At 36.1% G+C, this 23,270-nt stretch overlaps 1 protein-coding gene across 1 annotated transcript in view; it reads right to left on the reverse strand.

Moving 5' to 3' along the window:
- ELP2 (elongator acetyltransferase complex subunit 2) overlaps window positions 1-23,270 on the reverse strand; it is a 40,329-nt gene that overhangs the window by 10,290 nt on the left and 6,769 nt on the right. The window contains exons 5-15 of the mRNA XM_008642710.2: window positions 19,998-20,062; window positions 13,958-14,024; window positions 12,966-13,100; window positions 11,947-12,042; window positions 10,147-10,247; window positions 8,019-8,150; window positions 7,386-7,535; window positions 4,129-4,317; window positions 2,020-2,089; window positions 345-440; window positions 167-224 (exon numbers count right to left, since the gene is read on the reverse strand). Coding sequence (XP_008640932.1) covers window positions 167-224; window positions 345-440; window positions 2,020-2,089; window positions 4,129-4,317; window positions 7,386-7,535; window positions 8,019-8,150; window positions 10,147-10,247; window positions 11,947-12,042; window positions 12,966-13,100; window positions 13,958-14,024; window positions 19,998-20,062 — 1,159 coding nt within the window. The remainder of the gene's footprint in view (window positions 1-166; window positions 225-344; window positions 441-2,019; window positions 2,090-4,128; window positions 4,318-7,385; window positions 7,536-8,018; window positions 8,151-10,146; window positions 10,248-11,946; window positions 12,043-12,965; window positions 13,101-13,957; window positions 14,025-19,997; window positions 20,063-23,270) is intronic.

Below are 23,270 nucleotides of genomic sequence, written 5' to 3' on the forward strand. Positions count from 1 at the left end.
TATATATATATATAAAATTTATTTATCTTACAAGCAATAGAGAGCACACAAAGTCAAACAAGGTAGCAATATAGGAAGAGTTGCAAGACCAGACTATATTAATATGTTGCAACAGCTTTCTGGAAATTTTGTAACTTAAATAAGAAAAGGAAAAAATAAAACTTACAACTTCTGAATTTCAGGCCATAAGGTATTCTGCAGCAAGTGATCCTCTGGTGGAGGTTCTAAAAAAGATTTGTACAGCATATTCAAATTTGATTTTTTCAAATCTGCTAAATAATGCTTCAAGTTTATATCCAATGAACCTCATTCTCTATTTCATACAACAGAAATTAATCTCATACCTGTAAGGATCAGGGGTTGAAAATAAACCTCTGGATACTGATTTGAAATTGTATTAAATGATTCTTCATCCTCATCTGGTTGAACAGCCATATCTCCTATTCAAAGTAAGGACTTCATTAGCTAAAGAACATACTTAAAGGAGGAAAAATATGAGGATTGACTACACAAGTAAAAAATACCTATTTTTTTTACAAGTACTTGAAACGAGGTTTCTCTGCTTGCAGAGTTACAATAATATAAATACTAGAAGCTTGTTATTCTAATGCATATGAGAATGAGAAGATTTTTAAAAAATAATAATCTAACCTTCATTTTGAAACTGACCTCTCTCCATCAGCACAGTCTTTTAGAGATTCCTAAAAAGAATTTGACTGAGCGAAGCAGTCACCAGAGTTCAACCTGTGTTTCCCCAATGTTAACACTTTCCTTCTGTATTTGACAAAGTTTAAGACAAAAATCTCTGATACAAGTGATGAGTTCCTAAGTTTGATGTAGATGACTAAATGAAAAGCCACACTTGAGCAAGTGTATCTACAACTTGCAAACTTCAGCAAAACTGCAGAGGACTCAGTCCTTAGCTTTAGGCAAAAGTACCAGAGGTAACCAAAACTAGTTAATTATAAGTTAAAATTCAACTCTGTCCTTCACTGTGAAGGTATTAAGAAAAAGGTACAGAGACAGGGAACATTTCCTCTCAGACAGAATCTACCTTTTTGACAATGTACACCTCACGCACAGCAGTTTCAAAAAGCAGGTATACAAAAAGCAAAGACTCTTGTCATTAATCCCGTCTTCTCTTTCCTTGAAAATTAAATGAGCACTATTTATCTGAGACCACTGTCTGATCATCGCTCACCATGAAGATTCCTCTTCAGAATAAGTGAGAACATGTCTGTGGTGTTTTACTCTAAGCCATCAGTGCTGACAGCATTGTGTGAGCAGCAGTGGACAATGCGGGGAAGTTCTATTCATGGTGCTCCTTCTGTGTGGGCCACATGACATCAATTGAAATTAGTTATTCTGTGTGTGGCAATAATCTAGAAGAAGGAAGTTTTGTTCCCTCTCTCATTCAAAGAACTCATGAGAAAGCAGGGGGAAAAAACTTTGCCAAAATACATTTTATGAGTTATTTGAAGTATAACAAAGGTGGTTTTTCTCTCACAAATGACTTAGGAAAATCTGTCTTATTGCCATTGAAGACCCTGGAGACAAAGCTTATTAAAATGCTTCCTTTTTTTAGATCATACCTTCTCATAAAGCTTTAAGCAGAGAAAAAACAGGTCTGACCTAATTTGTACATTCCACTGTAGTGCATTTTTACCAGAGACTTTATGAAAAACCAGACTCTAGTCTCAGTCTCAGGAGAATACTTTTATCATTCTAGGGAGACGTTTGTCCCTCCTTCCTTGTCCCCCCATAATGTAATCTCCCCTGCCTCTCCAAGACATTAGTTACTGTTGGCTAACTAATTCTTCTTTACTTGTGCTTTTTCTTTTATTTTTAAGCACAGTATTTAGGTTCTAGCAAAGAAATAAACACTTTGCATTATTTTATTTCTAGATTTGGAACTTGCAGTCAAGCCTACATTTACAGACCTAATATGTACACTAAAACAATCCCTTAAATAAAGTTTCCACATGAAACACCATAACCATTATTTCTCATTAGCAATACCTTCAAAAACAGCTTTATTGGATAATCCCAAAGCTGGCACAGTTGCACCTTCTGGAAGATCAGATGACTGCTGAATTAAAGAAAAAAGAAAGGTTACACACAGATTGTCATGTAATCTTGGATTTCAAAGGCCACAACTTAAGGAATCCCCAAGAGTTTCTAGAGTTAATTTCCTAGCAAGTGAAGGGGGCACTTCGAAAAACTCTTGGACAAAATAAAAACCAATACTCTGCAAGGAAAAAAAAAAAAAAACCAACAACAAAAAAAGCTTTTCTAAGGCCCCAGCTCAAGGATTTTCTTCAACCTTAATTGCAGCTTTTCTTCCACAATTATATTTATTCTAGCGCATACATGACAATTAATCTATTAACTGCGAGCATTGCAGTTTTTAACACAATAGAACTGGGAAATCATTGTTCTGAAGTGAAATAATAAAGCAGCATTTTGGAAAAGAGAACAGAGGGTGACTGCCTGTGACCACAACTTGAAATACAACTCAGTAAATAGCACAGATATGTGGCTGGAATACGTGCGTGTTCAAAGCAGCACAAGGGAAAGACAAATCACCACACAGAAAATACTTCCATAATGGTATAGAGAAAAGAGTAAAAATTTAGAAAAGGTAAGTGAACTTGGGGACCTTCATGTAGAGATAAAAGAAGATTTAATAGCTGTAAACCCACTTCCTTATGGTATCTGAAAAGTTCAAAGAAACACTGTTTTACAGAATGAAATCAGTAATTTAAGTGACAGCTTAAAATGTATTTAAATGTTCATAATTAGATGAGAAAATTTATCAGACACAGACAAGTATAAGTCCCCTAAAACAAAAATCATTCCTGATTACAATCCAAAGTATAATACAATACCATGAACTTGAACTGAATATGATCCTATTCAACCCTTTTTGAATATAAAGCTGGGTTTTTTTGGTTTTAGGTACTTTTTTGGGGAAGGCATTTGAGCCAAATTAAGAAAAAGCTTCCCCACTTTAATGATAAAAAGCTTTCACAGAAAACAATTTCAAGAAAGCTATTTAAAAGCAGCTGTATAATTAGAGCTCATAAAGCCTTCCTCTTTAACCAAAGCCCATGTGAAACACTTTGTGATATGAATCAAAAAACAGCACTCAGAGAAAGAGCCGATAAGAAGTCCTCATAAAGTAAAATAATGACATCTGCCAGCCTTATAAAAGCACAATGTTATTTGTACAATGGCCATTAATGCAAATGCTTACGAAGTCTTGTGGAATTAAAGCACTAAACAGCTACTTATGTAACTTCTTGCTATTGAAAATGATTCTATTTCTATCCCAGATATTTCAATTGTTAAATTAAATGGAAAGGCTAATCCATCTATGAGAAACTGCAGAGAAAACCCTGCTTTTGAGTGAGATATCCAAAGAGCATGCAAGGCACTGTACAGAGGCACCTATCTTGAACGAAGTCTGCTCTACAAAATGCAGACAAAATCAGAATTAGAACTTAATGTAAATGGGGACCAAACAAAGACAGCAACACAGGACAGCAGACATACCCACAACTAAGAACTGGAATCTAAGGTCTCAAGAAGATTTCCAATGCCAAGAGGAAATAAAGCCTGAGCAAGTACATATTTATAAATATTTGTATGTAAGAACTAAAAACAGTGCTGAAAGCTTTACGCTATTTCCAAGCATACAATTACAAAAAAAATTAGTAATACCAACACATAACCACACAACAATAATTAGATCTAGACAAGACTACTACACCCTTAAATTAAGAAGAAACACATTACCAGGCTTTATTGTTTGTTTAATCCCCAAGTGTGTACAGCAACCTATTTTGGTTTGAGTTACTTAAAATTTACCCACACTCTTTTCAATCTTCTGATACAAGGTCTTGTTTGGTTTCAAATAGAACCTGTTTCATATGACACCACCATAAAAATACGTATGAAACAACACACATGGAAACAAGCAGAAGGGAAAGGAAAAGCAAGGTTAAGGTTTCAGTACAACTAAAAGAATTTTTACAGAGTTTAGTGCAATCTGACATTTTCTGAAGCATTAACTTTATTTACATCTAAGAGGGTTCTCTTCACTTAGAATTGCTATAGCACACTTACAGAGGAGCACAGCTTCTCCACTGGGATACCAGTGATGTTACTGAAATTTTCTATAAAATTCTTGGGAGCACGAAAAACTCGAAGCACTTTTTCATCTGCTCCTGACACAAACTCAAACCGGCCGATCATTGCCAGACAGCGCAGGTCGTATCCGTGTACTTGAGGCCTGGCAATTTCATGCCACGTTACCTAAAAACAGACACACAGCAAAACCACAACTCTTAAACAGAGAAGCAGCACAATCTAAAGCTCAAAAAAAGTACCACTATTTACTTGCTGAACTTACTAACATAAAGCAAAGTTAAGAGCAACCTTCTACTGATGTGCATAAAACTGGTGCTCACATACATCAGTTGAATCCTATTTTTCCACCAAACCACTCCTTTAATTAGTAAACTGTGTCCCTGCACAGATGTGTTTAAGGCACTTACTGTGACTTCTTTATGCTAGACAGGAATAGAACATAATTTGCCTAAGCAAAAAGACGATTGTATCCTACTACTTTCAAAACTGTAGGTCTGTAAGACCTAAGAAAGGTAGTGATAATTATCTTGCTTCCTTCATCTGTCTTTCACAAAGAAGAGCAGCACTGCAGGCTGCAGGTTCCTACTTCCCTCTTTTCTTTAAATACTTGTCATGGGTTAGCATGATTTGAGACCACTTAGTAGAAGATTTGCAAAAAACTGACAAAATCTTAATAGATTCTTGCAAAAAAAAAAAAAAAATCGGGAAAATCTACATAACTGTAGAAGTGTTTTCTTTCTTCCTACTTTCCTGAAATATTCTATCCAATCGTCAAGTGCTAATCCAAGAAAACAAGAATTAAGTTAACCAAAACAGAAAGACAAGGTAGTTTTATAGTCATACTAAACAAATAATATTAGCAAAAAAGATATTAAATTATTTTAATTGCTTTTCTAAAAATCTGATTTATTCTACACATGGGAAAAATTACTCTTAAAAAAAACCCGTTTGTTTTCTAGCGAATGCACTTTCAGAAGAGATTTTTCCTAAGTGTCATTTGCTACTTCACCTAAATGATACTTCAGTTGGAAAAATCCAGGGTGTACTTTTGAGTTAAGAGCTAGTAGAATCAGAATCAATTAAAATAACTTACACTACTTCACTATTAGAATTCCTACTACTTCAGTATTCCAATGCCTGTAGCCAAGACAGAATTTACACTGTACTAGGTATCATATGAATATAAGGAAAGGCATTATATTGACTGAACACTGCACATATCACCCTAAAAATTCAATTGAGTTTTGAATGTTGAAGTTTCCGATAGGACCTGAATGGGAATTTGAGACATCCTACAAAACTTCATGATTTCACAAGGGCTTGATTGTTTTCCAGTGAGGAAAAAAGCATTCATTCTTAAAAGGATAAAATCAAACAGTGCAACAAGCCCTTCTTACCCTTTACTAGGTACGTTTTTGCATACTTTGGAACAGAACTCAAACCCCAAACAGACAAAGAGAGGGCTGTATAAGTCATGCAATAAGCTTCTTCCAGAAAAATCAGGATGCAAAGTTGCATGACAAATTGAAGCTGATGGTTATCCCTCTTTTCTGATATTCTGATATCAGAACTGAGACTTTAAGAAAGGATATTTATTTGCATTTAACACTTAGTTTCCTTCTTATAGGGAAAAACATAAATACTGACCTGTAATACTAACTTTCCACAGATATCTGAACCATCCATTGTGTCTTGTTAAGACAAACATTGGATGTCTCCTGTTGTAATTTTTCAGATGCTAAACTCAATGTAATAAGGAAAGTAAGCCATTTTAAAAGCCTATGCTATCCAAGTTCATGAGCAGAAGTAAAAACCTTTCCGGGGTTCAGAAGTCCTGAACAAACCTCTTCAAATGACCCATTTCTACCCCAACTCTCCACTTCACCCATCCAAAAAGGATACTACAGCTTTCTCCCACACCTCATGCAGCAACAAATATTTGAAACTACTTAGATTTATACCTGGTCAAATTAGCCAGGTGGCTGCTCTGTGTCAGAACAGGAAGGCAAAGTACATGAATTCAGTTTATGCCAAATTTAGATATGAAGACTGCAATCATTCTGCTAAATAGATTCAAAAGTTTCAGGGAGAGCTGTGCAGGTAAGTCATCCAAAGATCAGTTCTTTCAGAAATAGGATTAAAATTTAGCAAGCAGCATACATAATAAAGAGCGGTACTTCAGTACCACTTCTGTCACAGAGAAAGTGATATTGACAACTCTTGAATGCTGCCAACTTACATCACGTGCTAGTCCTGATTTGTTTTGATATATTTAATGTACCCTCCAGAGTGGAGATTAGGGTAAAAAGCAGGGAAGGAAACTGGAAATGTCCTTCCTACAACACAAGGCAAAGCGTAGCTCTTGAACTGGGATTGCCACCACTCCTGTGTGGCCTGGAAGAAAGAAATCAAAGAAACCATGCCAAATTCACTCTCTCAAAAACATCAGACCTCCTGTGCTGGTCTGCATTACAGAAGCTTTGATGAGACAGCTATAATAGCCTCCCCCAATCAATGGTACAGAGCCTTATATGACTACAGTCGGTCTAGTTTCTGCCAGTTTCCTGGATGGAACACTGGTACTGTTCTGCCAGAAAAGGTTGTATTTGTAGAGGAGGAAAATGCATGAGAAACAAGAAACAGGAACTTCTGCATTCCTAAACAGACTTTCCCCCAACCCAATGCAGGAGGAGTGAGCAAGCAGCTGTGTGGTCCTTAATTGCTGGCTGGGGGTAAAAACAGGACAGGTACCAGCTGCACTCAGGTAGTTCAAATAATCATTCTAGTAAAACAGAGTCATAAACAAATTAATGTAAAAAAATACAGTGAGAACTTTGTTTAGATTAAGTTAGTGTAAAAAAGCACAACCAAGTTAAGTTTCTTTATGACTACCTGCAGCAGCGTTTAGCCAATTGTTAAACAAGTGCAATAGGTGCTTATTAGTACCAGTCATGTATTCCTCTTTCTGAATTACTGCAGAGCCTGTTTCCCAAGACTCTGGGAGAACACTAACTGAAGGTAATCTGGAGGTGGACTCAGGAATGAACTGCAATCACACTGAGCAATTGCAAAAACTCTGCCACTAATATTTTTAAAGCGAAAACAGCACAAACTGAATGACCAAACCAAGCAGTTTTAAACAGATCACCAGCTGGGAACTCAGGTGACTCATTCCAAACTCAGGACAGACCAAGCCCCCTTAACCACACTCACAAAATCTTTGAAGATCGTACCTCTGTCTCTTCCTTCCTTTTCCATGGAGCAAAGAGCCTTGTAGTTTGATCGGAGCCCACACTGATGATAAACTCTCCTTCTGGATCCCACTTTACATCCTCTACACTGTTAAAATGTCCTGAAATCACAACTTCTGGAGTCCATTCTTTCTATTAAAAGAGTTCCACAAAGAAGTAAGGAGTTTTTCATTTGACTGATTGGTAAATTATAAGCAAAATAAAAGTATCAATGTACTTATTAAGAAAGTAAGAAAAAGACGTTTGTAAACAGCAAATTATTAAAACTCAAGAGAGGCTAAAGAGACACAAATACTGATTTATTGCTCCCATCTAAAAGAAATTTGTGTTATTTGTTCAGCTGTGAACAAAGCACAACCACAAAGGAGTTCAGTCCTTTCAACTGACTTCATGATCACCACAGGCAAGAAACAGCATTTAAAGCGTGGAAGATTTCAACCTCCCTTCTGTGCAGGACTGAGACCCCTATAGAGTATTATATTCAGGAAAGGACTATTTCAATCACTAATTTTAAACTATCCTGTTACACTTTTCTATTAATAACAGAAATTTACCTCAAATGACTTAAAAGTACAATTCTTTTAAGTAATACTACTAACAAAAAAACCAACGTACCTCATTAACTGTAGCCTGTTTCCAAAGGTGGAGCGCTCCATGAAAAGCATGAGCAATGATCATTGAACCATCTGGACTAAACTGGCAGTCAAAAAATCCAAGAGTATTGCCACCCACTTCACCTACCCGTACCTAAATTAATGAACAGAAGGGAAATATCCATGAAAATGGTCTTCCATTCCTACAAAATCATTCATATTTCACAAGATGAAAAACTACCTATAGACAAGAGTTCACGTTACACACACAAATACATTCAAGGAATATTTTAATTGCAAAGTTAAGCACTGAAATATCATGGGAATTAAAGCTGCATGCCATTTGAATGGAACCTCCCTTCATAGACATCTCAAGATAGGATCCCCAAAGGGAAAGAAAACATCACATTAGATGAGATGCAAACCCAAATGTTCTGTGTTTCAGTCCAGCTTGTTGGATGCAACAGTTCCTTATCTGTTGCCTGGCTACTGCTCTGTTGCACAATATGGAAAAATGATTCAAAGAAACAGTAGTTCCCAAGTACATTTTTTTCCTACTTAATTTTCAAGATTCCCTACCATATTTTCACTTCCCTGTTTCCCCATGAACACCTGCAATTTGATCCACACTCCTTCTGTGGCATATTCTGGCCCCCGTTTTGTGCTTCCCTTATGACTTCACATGTATGTATGCATGCATACACACAGGCCTTATAGTTGCTCTAGTGCCCTTCCACTTTTTAAATTTTATTAAAAGATTAATAAAGTTACATTTTCAAGTTTTATTCAATACATAAGACCACAATTTCTTTCAAGCTTTCAACTCCCCCATTCTTATATGGCCTCTTTTAAGATCAAAATGAAATGAACCATTGCCCCATTTTAAATGGCATTGCACTAGTAGCTACATTTTATTAGCACTCACTCAAAAAAAAACACTCATATTGAAGTGACTTTGATACACCATGCTAGAGGCAGAATTCTAGTCTCACCTCTGAGCAGGGGAATGAATTTCTGAAGGCATCTTGTTCATCATATCATGATGAAAGAGAGAAATTGGGATGTTCCCCTTGTGCCCTTCCTCCCTGCAGGACTCCAGCTCAGATTTCCCTCTCTTGATGCAAAACGGATTGTTGCAGTTAAAATGTCTGATCTGAACTTCAAGCTGCACATTTGTGGTCAAACAAATGCAAAGAGAATGTAAAATTAAAGATTCACAACTTGCAACAAGCTTTACTGCACAACCCATTTTTAGAAGCTTGTGAATTAAGCCACAACTATGTGTTACACCTAGGGACATCAAATGGCATCTCTGTGTGATCACCCTTTTCTGAACTAACTTCTACTTAAAGCACAAAGGCACCACACCTTTTAAATGAAACAGAGGAAAAATTAAATACCCTACTGTAATTCTCTCTTTTTCACCCAAGAGAGGATTGGAACTTTCTTTGTGACGGGAAAGATCACAAACAATGGCTAGCATAACCCAACACAAACAACACCAACTGAACTACTGCAATTTAGAAAAGCAGGTCAGCTGAAAACAAAGACCTCAATCAAAGCACTAGAGAAATCTGGCTGTACTGCTTGTTTATTTAGGATGATCCACATTAGAACAGCTTTCAGAATACTACACAAGTGACACAAGTATTCAGCTCAAATGGAGAAAAACCTAATGACACAAGCCCATGATCAAGTTACTGTGAGTAAAACCAGGCTTATGAATTGCATGTCAGCTGCTCTGCAGTAACTGCTTAGGTCACATTCCCACAAGGATTAACTGCAAACAGTTCAAGAGGGTTTCTTCCTCCTCTTACCAGGAGTATACAGCATATAGTGTTACTATGCAGCAGCTGTCTTGTACACTATGAATGACAGTTGAGCACAAACACCCCTCATAAACTCCTCAGTATAGTAACAAGAAAACAAACAAACAATAAAACAAACAAACAATAAAAATCATATTGTATCACCTTTTTTTTAAATACAGTTTTACTGGCAACAGAGCATCAGAATGAGTATTTTTGCAACAAAACAGTTTTGCCTTTCTCTGCCAGAAGTTTATAGAGTTTTTGCTCCCTACAGCACACACATGATGCTGGAAAAACAAATTGAATATGGTACATATTGTGAGAATGACTGACACTTGCCTGCTCTAGCCAGACTCCAGATTCCTTATCAGGTTCCCAGATGATCACAGTTTTGTCCATTGATGCAGACAATATCCTCATTGGTTGTTGCATGCTGCCATCTACAGTACAAGGAAAATTATTACCCTACAACCTAGGAGAATATTTTCTAAAGAAATTAGGTGATACTGAAATACAAACACATTAAGAAAATTGCTCAGCATGAGAGAAACACAATGCAGTTCTTATATGCCAAATTTACAGGCTCTACATTCTTGCCAGGTATTCTTTAGGAGGTATTGTATTCTCAGCATAATCATCCAAAGAAAAAGTAAAACATGTATATGAGAACAACCATATTCCACAGTTTTCGCACTCCAAACTCATATTGGATTAAATATAATTTGGAGGAAAAGCTAGAGCTTCACAAAGAGGATGCACAGCAGTTCTCAGTTCCAGTCCTAAGTAAGTTTTTACTGAGAGATTTACAGTTTAAAATAAAATAATCTCCCAGTATTCACTGTTTTTTTCCAAATTGTTAGGTTTGCTACTGACTTCAGCAGACTCTAGAATCCTGTAAAACATACAGTAACTCAGGACTGCTCCCCAGAATGCAGTGAAACACTCCAAAAAAAAAGCCCAACACAGAATGGGAAAGCGGGAGCTGGTTCATCACCCAGTTGTGAAACCTGCAGGAAAACAACTGAGGAATTTTTCTTGATAATAGAGATATTGGCGGGCATCTCATGAGGTGATACGTTAGCAAGAGGCCTCCCACCTTACCTTTTCAGGTCTCTCAGATCAGTTTGCCACTAGTGAAAATCTGTTTTGGGGAACCCAGCATTGGGCAGGCCACAGAACACAAGCAGCTTCACGTATGCAGAAGCACCTGGAAGACTTCCTGGTCTAACAGGACAATTTTCAGATTGCAGTGCAAGGCTGACAGGCCTATATTGTGCCTAAACCTTGCTCTAAAAGGTTAAATCTTTTAGTGGTGTCTAATCTAGAAAAAAAGAAAAGTTTAAGGACCAGATAACTAAATCAATATTTTTAAAGCAAGTCCTGTGTCTTTCACTACATGTATTTTGACATTCTAAAGGCACTCTGCTGTTCAAGTGTTGTATATACACCAGCAAAGCTGTCCTTTGTACTGCTGAAGTCACCTGCCACCAGTAACTCTAAAATATATCACAACAAAAGACATCTTTGCCAGTACAAATATTCAAGGGTGTTCTGATTGTGCAATGGCAAATCAAGAATCTCCTTCCCTTATATGCCAGGCAGGCAAATAACAGCAAATCAGAACTGCAAACAAGGCTGTCAGAATTTAAGGATTTCAAAAGAAAGATACATACTATAGCAAAATGCAAAATTAAACTATAAATAACACTGTTTCAATAGGAGTCTGCATTAATGCCTTAGAGGTTAGAGAAAACTGTTACTCCAGGAATGTGCACCATTAAAAAGAAAGGAGTGCTCTTGAGGTAATGCTCACCTTCTGAAGAACAGACATTTCAAATACATGTGTCAAGGTAACCTATTAGAGCTATTAATTCATACTGATTAATTAAACTAATTTGTACACCATAAGCCACAAATCAATCACAATAAAGTCATTACAGCTCAGTTATTTAATTTCCTTCCTTAAAGAAAACTTGAGTACAAGGCAACATCTGTTTACTCATAAAACATTATTTACAGAATTTAAAGACTGTCATTGTCTACAGGAACAACTGAACATGCAAACAATACAAAGACACGTGACTGTGCTCTATGTACATGACACTTAACATTGCTGGTAAGTGTTTAATACCTCTTTACCTTTGGAAAATGAAGGTTGCCAGTGAACTGCATATACCCAGTTTTCATGACCAGCCAACACAGACTCCAAAGAAACTGCATATGATGTGTCAGTATCTACCAAAAATCAAAGAAAAGCACATTTCTTTCTAAAAGCCAAGAAAGACCAGGTCACTTCTGCTATCATTTGTAAAAATAATCAACTGCTTTCAACATCTACAGGTATCTCAAAAGCTTACTGACATTGAACAGCTCTGAAATCCTACTTTGCCACAAGCCCTGAGTACCCGATTGATGGTCACAGGTTAGTCAGTGTATTGCCTCAGAGCAGTCTCTCAGAATTCCTGGAGAACTCTCAAGCAGCATTGAAGTAAATGCTCTAAATTGGCACTACGCATACTCTTACACATATTTGCATCTCCAAATGACGGAAAACACAAGCATTAAGATACTTCAAACAATGAATCAGGATTTGCAAGAAGTATCATGAGGGCTTTTTACACGTAACATCATACACACTTCATTGTATTACCAAGTTGCCAAATAACTTACCCTACAGTATCAGCAATGCAAGCATCTGACATTACTGTCAGCTAAACGGCTTGTTAAATGACCATAAAGTAAGCCTGTGCACACTTATCTGTTCTTTTCAGTATGTTTCTAATCTTAAAATAATAGCAGCACCTCTTGATTCATTGTATTTGAAAGAAAATGAAAGGTAAGCTATTAAACTGGAGAACTACACTACAGCTTCCCTCCCACAAATAAGTGTCCCATATATTGCACTTGGAATATGCATAACAATAACAGAATGTTGATATTAAGCTCTCTCACTGCTTTACCATTTCTTGTAATACATCATTAACTTTCCATAGCCATGCCTTTAAAACAGTAATTCTGCTTTTTCTAACAGCTAAAAATAATGCAGTCAACAAGAAACAAAACAAACTAGGTAGTAACCACCTTGTTAGCTTCCCTCAAACCATGAAGAGATACACAAGTGAAAAGTTGTGCCAGAGAACTTTGCAGCTGTTACCTACCTTTAACAGTAAAAACATTCTCTTTCAGTTTTATGGAATCATCTTCAGTTTCTGGAAGTTGCTTTGATTTTGTACATACTTTCCAAATTCTTATCAAACAGTCCTGAGCACAGCTTGCTAAGAAAAGGTCTTCACCTATTTGTTTTCAAAAAAAATAAGAAAAAAAAATAGAGCTACATTTTCATTGCAACCACTGCCAGGACTAACCTATCACCTTTCCTTACATGCACCTACAGCATTATTCCAATTTTCCCTATTGTACACAGTATAAAAATATCCAGTTTTATTTCAACATCAACTCACTTTCCCATTCAAATTCTCTATTTTTATAATGCATTGAATATGAATATGTCCCTGCTTGTAACATGTGGAAGACATGGTAAACACTATACATGTTGTACATTTTTATTTCCCTACTATTTATGGCCTTTGCTTTTGGAATTCTATCAGTATCAATACTTGTCAAGAACTCCTTTCCTCCTTTTCTTTCTCCAGGCTTGCAGCATCCTCTAATTCCACTTTTTTTTTTTTTTTTTTGGTGCCATGGCAATAACTGTTTGCTTAGTTCATGTCTGAAAAGGTTCTCCTCTTAATTTCCCAATTAAAAAAAAAAACATGGGGGGGGGGAGCAGGAGAAGAAAAGATAAACATACTATTTCCCCCTACCCTCCCCACTTTGAAAAAGCAGCCAACTCTCCCTCACTCAGATACAGACATTTGTATACTGAAAAGGACAAGTTGCTAAAACCCCAATTTGTTTGCAGTTAAGTACAAGTCAGGTAAACATACCTGAAGCAAGCAAGAAAAATAGGTTTTAAAAGGATACAAAGTTTCATCTTGAGTTTTAATATTAATACCACCATCTCAGGAAAACAAACATCACAACCACAAGAGCTTAGGTGCTACAGTGCCTTAAGGCCATCTGCTGGAGGGGTAAAACACTAGTACTGTCATTAAACCAGAATACAACTTTATTTATCTTTCATACTGACCACAGACTGCCCACTCAACGCCTCTAATCCAATCTTCATGGCCAAGGAGTATTAAAGTTTTCTGAAACTGAATAAAAACTCCTGTTACATCACAGAAATGCACCTAATTACCATGCACATATCAGCAATAAGCTGTATATTTTCAAATCTTTTATATTTACAGCTTCTATTATTTGAAACTGGAAAAAAAAAAAGCTGCTACTAAGGATTGTAATTTACACATAGATTCTAGATAAGCCTTTTTGGTTTTATCACCACTGGATAAGCACATGTAACATTACAGCATTTCGCAAATACAAGCGGGAAAGGATGTGAATTTAAGGTGCACACCTTCAAAAGGCTACAGTCTCTCTATAATACAGTTGAATTTTTTTTTTAAAGTTTATCAGGGTTACTGTGCTACCCAAAGAATAACATAATGCAGGTGTGATGTGACAAGTAATTTCTCGTATTTGTGTGAAGCGGATACAACTGCAGACAATGAAGAAAATGAATACAGGCAAAATCCAGTATAAAAAGAAGAGTAAATCCTTTGAGATTATTTCAAGAATAAGTTTGTAATAGAATATGATTAATAAGAATCAGTTATGGTGCTGGAAATACTCCCTATGTTTCTTAAGTTTATTGACAAAGTTTCTAAGGAAGCTACACATCAAGAACTGCTGATGGAAAACTGCATGAAGATGGGCTCAGGAACACAGGAATGCAAACACAGTCTGGATTCCCTTTTAAGAACTTTCACTAGTAATTTATTTTCATTCATAACATGTTAATATTACTGTTTTATTTTGATTCAAGTACAAGTGTTTACTCCTTACTTAGCATTTAAACCATTTCTGCTTTTCTTTGCCCAGAAAAAGCCCTACTTTCATGACATTTTTTTAATCCAAGTTGACTTAAAATACCTGAAGTAACTGTTAGTTAACATGTTACCATAGTTTAGTATGAATAACTATCACATTATTTCTGGCATTACATTCTACTAAATTCCTTACCTTACCTAGGCCTACTAAGAGCTATGATTAAATGATAGCCTCTGCTATCAGTGCAAGTAAAAAAGCCTTTCTTATTGTGTTACTGCTCTTTCAGAAAATCTGTCTTCAGCTTCAGAAGAGATGGTGAACATTAGTAATTCACTCAAAGGAAAAATCTGTATGAATATGAAAAAACTCATACTCAGAAACTGGCATGTCTCTTTCTGACCCAACATTTCTGATATTCCAAAACCACCTTCCCATCAAACAAAGTTACTCTGCTTCTCCTCATCATACAGTTGCAGTCACACAATCATAGAATGGTTTAGTTTGGAAAGGACATTAAAGATCATTTGGATCCACCATCCCCAGCCATGAGCAGGGGCACCTTCCACTAGACCAGGTTTCTCAAAGCCCCATCCAACCTGGCCTCAAGCTGTTCCAGCAACAAGGCATCCACAACTTCTCTGGGCAACTTGTTCCAGTGCCTCACCACCCTCACAGTAAAGAATTTCTTCCGAATATCTGACCTAAACCTACCCTCTTTCAGTTTGAAGCCATTGCCCCTTCTCCTGTAGCTACATGCTCTTGTAAAATGTCCCTATAATTACAGAACAATCTGTATATATGTGGCCAGAAGAGCTGATCAGATACTTCCAAATCAGAAAGTTTAGGTCTTAAGATTGTGTTCTCAGAGCCACCTAAGCCTCATTTGGCTGGTCACTTCTGCACTCACTGGCACTTCCAGATGGGGTGTTCCAGACGGATGTTTATGTTAAACACCCACCAGGTTTAAAGGCAGAAGGGAGCAGTCCAGGAAGTGACATGAAACAGCAACCTAAAGATTCTTCTGAAGGCTACATGCTTCTGGCAATACATAAAAAAAATCTTTAGCAATCAATATTTCAGATAATAGATAAAACACATATTTATTTATTCATTTATATGATCTTTGACAAAATGCTCTGTATTTTATAGCCATCAAGGTTAGCTGGCAAGTTTATTTCTAACTGAAAGACTGGTTCAGGCTGAACTGTTGCTAACATCCTTCTCTTTTATGGTAAATTTTATGCTAAACAGTATGTATAGCTCCTGAAACTTGACGCTAATATTAATCTAAACACATAGCTAATCGTTTTCCTTGTTCTAATTTCAAGGTGTTGTGGTGTAGGGTTTTTTTAATTACCCTGCTCATCTTACATCAAAGAGATCTATTAAGAAAAGCAGCCATTTGTTTTCCCTTAAAAGAATAAAACTAATTACTTTGAGATTATTAATACTACCCCAGATTTTGAAGTCAGTTCTCAAGCAGGTTTTTAGGTACTACTTAGCTTTAAGTCAAGTATGCAGTTCTTTTGTGCTACAGAACAAGCACTCTTAACCAGTCAGCTAGAAGTCTGTACTAATTTTTATTTTTACATGCTTACATTGAATTTACATGCTTACTATTGAACTATTCACAGGATTTAAGGTAGAGGCTTCTGAACTTAATTACCTCATATTTCATGCACAGCAGTAATATCAGCACCAGATGGTCTATGAGGCCTCATTGTTGAGGAGAGATACCCCCAAACTTCTGTAAATGCATCCACTCCATTAAATGAGAAATTCATGCTGCTGTCTTTTCCATCCCTATAACATCATCCTCCACTCTGCACCTATCTGAGCAGTGTCAGTACAGTGGCTGGAAAACAGAGATGAACACAAGGGCTGTTACCAAATACAGAAGGATGATGCCGTGAAGCATGAGGACCATCACATTCTTAGTCATATGATTTAGTTTTAGGTGGTCTGTGAGGAGCAAGGAGTTGGACCCAGCAATCCTAATGGATCTCCTCAAACTTGAGATGGTCTGTGGTTCTGTGATTCAAGGTTTTCAAGATATTGTTTCCCATAAAAATAAAAATTGTCCACTGAAACTGAGCAAAGAGTACTGTTGCTGTTATGCCTTCTGCTAGGGTTTTTTGTATTGTTTTTGCCCTTTTCTTTCAAGTCTGTGTCTCTTGGTATCCTATATACGGTTTCTTCAGATGTATTTGGTTCTAAAATTGAATTAATACAAAGGTTCACGCAGATGCACATGGTCATTATTTTTAGGTGGTTCAGTCAAGGTTTTTATTATTGTCTAGGTTATATATACCAGTATCTTGAGCTGTCATTCTCTTTTTTACAGATTTTGTTTTTATAGTCTCGTATTTCTTTGTTTCAGTTTCCACTTGGTCCTCACTGGATACACAAGAAGTTACAGTACCAACAGTTAAATCTAACAAAACCTCCTGGCCTGACTCTACTTCACAGGCTTTCCCATGCCTCTTACCTAATCTCTGAACATTGTTGCTTAGCAGCAATCTGGTCTCTTTCCTTTTAAGCCAACAACAAAGCTGTTCTGTAGATAGAACAACTAATGAAGCTGTGGACACGCCCAGCACACTCTGCACAACTAATCCTGCCCACACTTTGGGTACTTCTCTTTCAGGACCAGGCTAGTAACAGTTTGGTAAATTTAGCAATAGTGGTTCAAGTCTTCTCATTTTTTCTCCAGGAGACACCAGACATGATATCCCTCTTCCATCCAGCTGTTAATCAACAGATTAGAAAGAGCCTGGATTACCTTTGATTCATTCCCCTATTACACTTCTCAACTAGGCCAAACTACTTCGGTGGAACCCAAAACACACAGTGCCCTGTCTTCTCAGAGATACAAAGCTCAATGTAAAAATGTTTTGGTTTAAAGATCTAATTTAATCCACTGGTTTGCTTGCTTGCCCTCCACAGGCCACATCCACAGATGTTGTATCTCAAGCAGGAAGACATACTATGCTTTCTGAAAGATTTTTCCCTGGATACTTTTATAATCAATAAATACCCTCCTCCAACAAGTCAGAAAAGCAAAGAGTTCATTTTCTCTCTACTGTTTAAGACAGTAAGGGATCTATGGGTAGCGAATCTCAAAAGCTATAAAGCATGCCCACTCAGATTTAAAAACCAAGCAGTTTTTTTGACTGTAAAATTAATGAGTTTACCAAAAGGTAGCCTGAATTAGCTGAGCAAAGATGCCTCATCCTCCTTCAGAGTCTAACAGTGCCCTTTAAGTTTCATTAGAACGCCCAGTTATGAACGTGTGTTCTGCCTTTGGATTCATACAATTTTTTTGAGGATGTTAACCAAAGGAAGTGGTTTACAAGAGTCACAATTAACAGAACAGAGCTACAGGCCCTTACCAGTAAGGGAATGACACAGGAGCTAAGATTCTAATCATTCTCCGATGCCAAGTTCCAGTAAAAAATGGCAGGGCTATAGTAACACTTCCTTCAAATACCTTTAATACTACTAAGAAGCCATAAATAAAGATGTCAGTAGATCTGAAAAAACCTGATGAAAGAGAACCTCCCTTTAGCAGCTAGGCAGGAATTCATGTCAGAAGGCTTGCAAGCATGTTTTAATTCTGTTAGTAGTTGTCAAGCACTACATGGGCTCTTCTCTTTGAGGCCTGCACAGTCCATTTAGCTAAAAGAGATGTTCTGCAAAGTTAAGATAGACACCAACAAGAATTCCCACCTCATTTAAGAGATATTCTGAACACCAACTCTGCCACAACAGCTGGTGAATATACTTTCTGAAATTGAAGGTGTGAAAAATAGCACATGCAAAACAAAACTGCTCACCCCTTGTATAAAGAAAAAAAAGACAGCACAAACTTGCTTATGAAGCTGCAGAGGGAACTCGTTTATTCAAGTTACCTTCCTTTACACTCCACAGACTGACTGTCTTTAAGAATGGCAGACTATTGTTATACTGGAAAGTTTGGCCAACAATGGACAAAATAAGTTATTTATCTCTGAACATTTTTGGCAGTCAAACTGTATATAATTTGTTAATCTGAATCATACAAGAAAACAAGTTTCAAACTGTGAATGAGAAAAAACAACTGCACAGTTCCTGAGATAAAAGTCTTTCTTTAGCACATTGAGAATCAGTAGTGGCATTGTGCCATTGCTAATTCCCAGAGAATTCATTAAACTGACTTAACTCACAAGCTACATAGGAAAAAAGAAAACTAAAAATCTAACCATGCACCCTGCTTTTCCACTGAGTGTTCAAGAAATCATTAAACATAGAAGAAAAGGATGAAGTACTTATTTTACTGACAACAACAGCAACCAAAAAATCTTAATATTGTACATGGCAGCACAAACTGGCAAAATTATCTATAAAGTAGCTTTTATCTCTCTCAAAAAAAAAAGGAGTATCTATTCTTTAATCCCTAAAGGGAGTGTGTCTGAGCAAATCCAGAAGACTAACTAGTTCTACATATGCCAGTTTCAAAGGGGGATTCTAAATAGTAGCTTCACTGGTGCATTGGGAGAGTTTTTGTGGTTTGAAGGGGTTTAAGGGAGTGAGAAAAAGAAACAAGTGGTACTGAGTTATGTTTTGGAAAACAGTCGTTCAACACATGCTTCAGAATCTAACAAAACTTCTGAACAGATGCAAGAGAGGACATAATGTTTTTCTACTGCTCCAAAGGAATATTTATCTGTATGAAAAACTAAAAATTGACAGCTTCCAAATAACACATGAAAAATGTGTGTGCTTTTAGAAGATCAGATACTCCTAAAAATACTTTTTTTTTTGATGTTCAAAAGCATTCAGGCATAAAGGGCATACGTAGCAACAAACAAAGTTCCTCAGATAGAAGTCGTAACAGTTTCATTATAAGAATTTATAGAATGAAAGTAACAACATTTCCATATGAACAACTCAATGCCTGGATACTTAATAAAGGACAGTTGCAGCTATTTTGTATCAGTGGGAATAGAAACACAGGCTATCTTCACACAGGGAAAAAGAAAAATCAAAAAAATCAAACACTTTTATGCACTGAATTAAACTTCAATATTCTGTATGTGCATTTCATAGAAAATGCATGAACTATTTGAAAAGAGGCGGTTGTATGTGATGGCAGTGTAGAGACAGATAGGACTTACTAAGGAACTTGAAACAACAGCACATTTGAAAAGAAGCAGAACTGAGTAATGCTCGGAGCAAGAAACAAAAATTGTAATTACCTGCCCATTCTGCTGAATAAACAAACTTATTTTGCAGTCATCACCACCACAAGCCAGTATTGGTACTGGAAAGGAAAAGTCAGTCTTAATTTCTTATAAAATCTAATATTCTAGGATATGAAAAAATATAAATAATGTAAAAATCAATATAGAAATATATAGAAATACATCAATACTAACAGATAGGCAAGTGCAATACCACTTTTTAATGTTTTCTACATTAGCTGCCTAATAAATTAGTATCTCAAGAACACAGAACTCAGGAGTTATTTTGACATGCAAATAATATCTATAAATATTTAAGATGCTAAAAAGAGTAGTTTGCCTCAAGTTCACATATCCATAGGAAGTTCAAGTACTAGCGTTATTAATTAACTATATTTTATTGATACCAACAGGCACTTGCTCTAAATACAGAGGGAAGGAACAAAACAAAATGACTCAGAACTAAAGCAATTCAAGTTCCTAAATCAAGATCCTAAGATGCTAACTCCATCTAAACCTATAATTATTATACAGCAAATAAAAAGACAGACCAAAAATGGAAGACGGATCACCACTACCTGTACCCAAGAATATGAAAGAAATGAAACATTTTTTACACCTACTCAAGTCTTGAGTAGTAGCTGACTTCCACTGGCTAACCTAAAAAGTGCACAAACCCCATAAGTCTATTGAATCAAAGTTAAGTCTGAGGCTAAAAAAAGAGAAGTTAGGCAGTGTATTGCTTCCTCTCTTCTACAGAATAGGATGGGGAAAAATAGTTAACTCTTACTCCACTCTTCTCCTTTTGGGTCATAAGGAGGAAATACTACTGCTAGAGACTGAAACAGTAAGAGAAAATAGATTTATATAAAATTATGAAGAACTAAGCTATTAATTAAGGGCTAGGCATTTGCATTTCTCAAGTCTGGATAGAAAACAAGATACTAAATTTCACTAAAATCAACTACTTCTTTTACAAAAAAACCCCATGCCATCCCTTTATATAGATAATTTTATCTTTACTATGTATAGATTAAAAAATCAACTTGAATATCCATAATATGCTTATCCTCTATACTAATTTCTTCTACTTGTACCAAATCTGTGCCTAGTCATCCACTGTTCCTCTTGGACTTCTCCGTCACATTTCACATTCTTATAGTTCCATCACTTGCTTTTTCTCTCCAATCTCTAAGTCACAATTCAGCTCCATCTCCTCCTCTCTTTAATAGGGCTAAAAAAAAAAAACCCTGTTTTGGATTGAAGGTAATGAGCTGCTTTGAATGAAGACCTGGTGGTCAGGTCCACAGAAATTGGACAAGAGTGAGGTTTTCTTCCATAAAATACAATACGATGGCTGTTCTTGAAGACAATACCATCCTTTCCTGAGAAACATATTTTATGGGCCATTACTGTAATTACATATTTACTCAATGGAATGAAACTTTAACTAATAAAAACAAAGAGAGAATTATGATTTAGTTGCTGTAGCAGATACATGCAAACACTTTCACTCAAAAAGTCCCATCAAGAAATATATATCTGGCAAAACCAGACTAGTATACAGTTTTTCATATAAATGCTTTAGGGTATTAGAATTTGGATCTGATTAAGATAAAAGTCCTGCAGAGGAAATAAGAAAAGTATATTGGATAAGCAGAGCTTTTCCAAGTTCACTTGCTCTTTTTTTTCCACCTGTTGCAATTCACCTCTGATGAGACAATTATTTACTGTCAGAAGCCATGCTACATCATGACAATTATCCAGGTGGTAAGAAGAATCACAGTATATGACAAATAGCTGATCAAGATTTGTAAAATAGTAAATCCTACTGCCAGCAATTTAGAAGCAGAGTTTGAGCAGACACTGCAAGGCAAAATCAAGCAACCAACCAAAACAGCACAAGGCTCTTCTTCAAGGCTTAACAAGCAAATGCACAGAAACTACTTAGCGAAGAGGCTGCCAGAAAAGTGCTTAAGCTGCATTCCAGCTGCAAGTGACTGGTCAGGTTTTTGTAAGCAATCCACCAGTTCTCCCTATTTGGCTTCTTCACAAAAGTGGCTCAATTTTTTTTTTTTTAATAGTTTATTTTCAAGGACAATCAGTTACAATCCTAGGCATCATGAACGTCTTCTGAAAGTTAAAGCATCCATTGCATATGAATCAATTTTCAGTGCAAGCCTCAAACTTCTTTGCTTGGTGAAATTAGAGGTTACTGTAAATGCTTCAGGAAATGTAGTTTATGATTTTCAGAAAAGTAATTCTGTATTTAGTTCCTGACTTAAGAAATGCAGATTGTTCTCAAGAGAAAAGCTTCTTTGAATCTCTGTACAGCTGAAAACTTAGCCTTTGTAAAGATTTCTGAGCAACTACTAAATTTATTGTAGATCATTTTTCCCTGAAGCTCATTAAAATTCCAAATTGCCATTAGAGATTAATGTTTCTGACAAATGATCAGCAGTGATATTTTTAATAATATATTTTAAGCTACTTTATTTAGATCTCAGAATTAACATACTCCTCGGCTATATGGACTACTATGTCAAGCTTAGGGAGAAAACACTAGTTATGCTTTAATAAAAGTCCCGTTACAGATTTCTACAGGAAACATTTCTATCCATTTACAGTTCAAAATCTAAACTGTGTCTTGGCAATTTTAGCAGCAGAGGTTATTCATATTGGAACTGGAACAAAAAAAGCAAATGTCTAGAAAAAATTTTTTTAATTCCATACAAAATGAAATTTTTTTGCAAATTGAAATTATGCAAATTGAAAATAATTTCAGTTTTTGAGAAAAATAAAGTACTCTTTTTCAGATTATGAGCACTGTACTACTTTGGATAACTAATCTGAATGGGGATGAGAAGAGTTCATAATAAAGGACTGTCCTGCTCTCAATGTAACTTTAAGCAACACTGGTTTTGGGGACTCTGAAAACAAAATCCTTGCTATTCCACCATTCAGAGAAGTTTGAAGCACTTCCTGCTATTTGAGTTTCAGAAACATTTAGCTTAAGAACTAATTTAATAATTTTAACAATAATTTTAATTTATGGTGTTTTCAAAATGTATGATTAGTTCTCTTATATAGAACATGATTTCAGCATTAAACAGATGCACTACTCTAGAGCGTTACGGTGAGAATTTCTTACGTGTACAGCATCATAAATGACAATATAATCTATTGTTTTGCAGTATGAATGTTATACTCATTGACACCACAGGCACTTCACTTCTAAAGAATATTCCCACTGGAGGTAATGATTTTAATTTACCCTCAAGCCTTTTA

Source organism: Corvus brachyrhynchos, unplaced genomic scaffold (assembly GCF_000691975.1).
Source record: "Corvus brachyrhynchos isolate BGI_N302 unplaced genomic scaffold, ASM69197v1 scaffold409, whole genome shotgun sequence".
Taxonomy (NCBI): Eukaryota; Metazoa; Chordata; class Aves; order Passeriformes; family Corvidae; genus Corvus; species Corvus brachyrhynchos.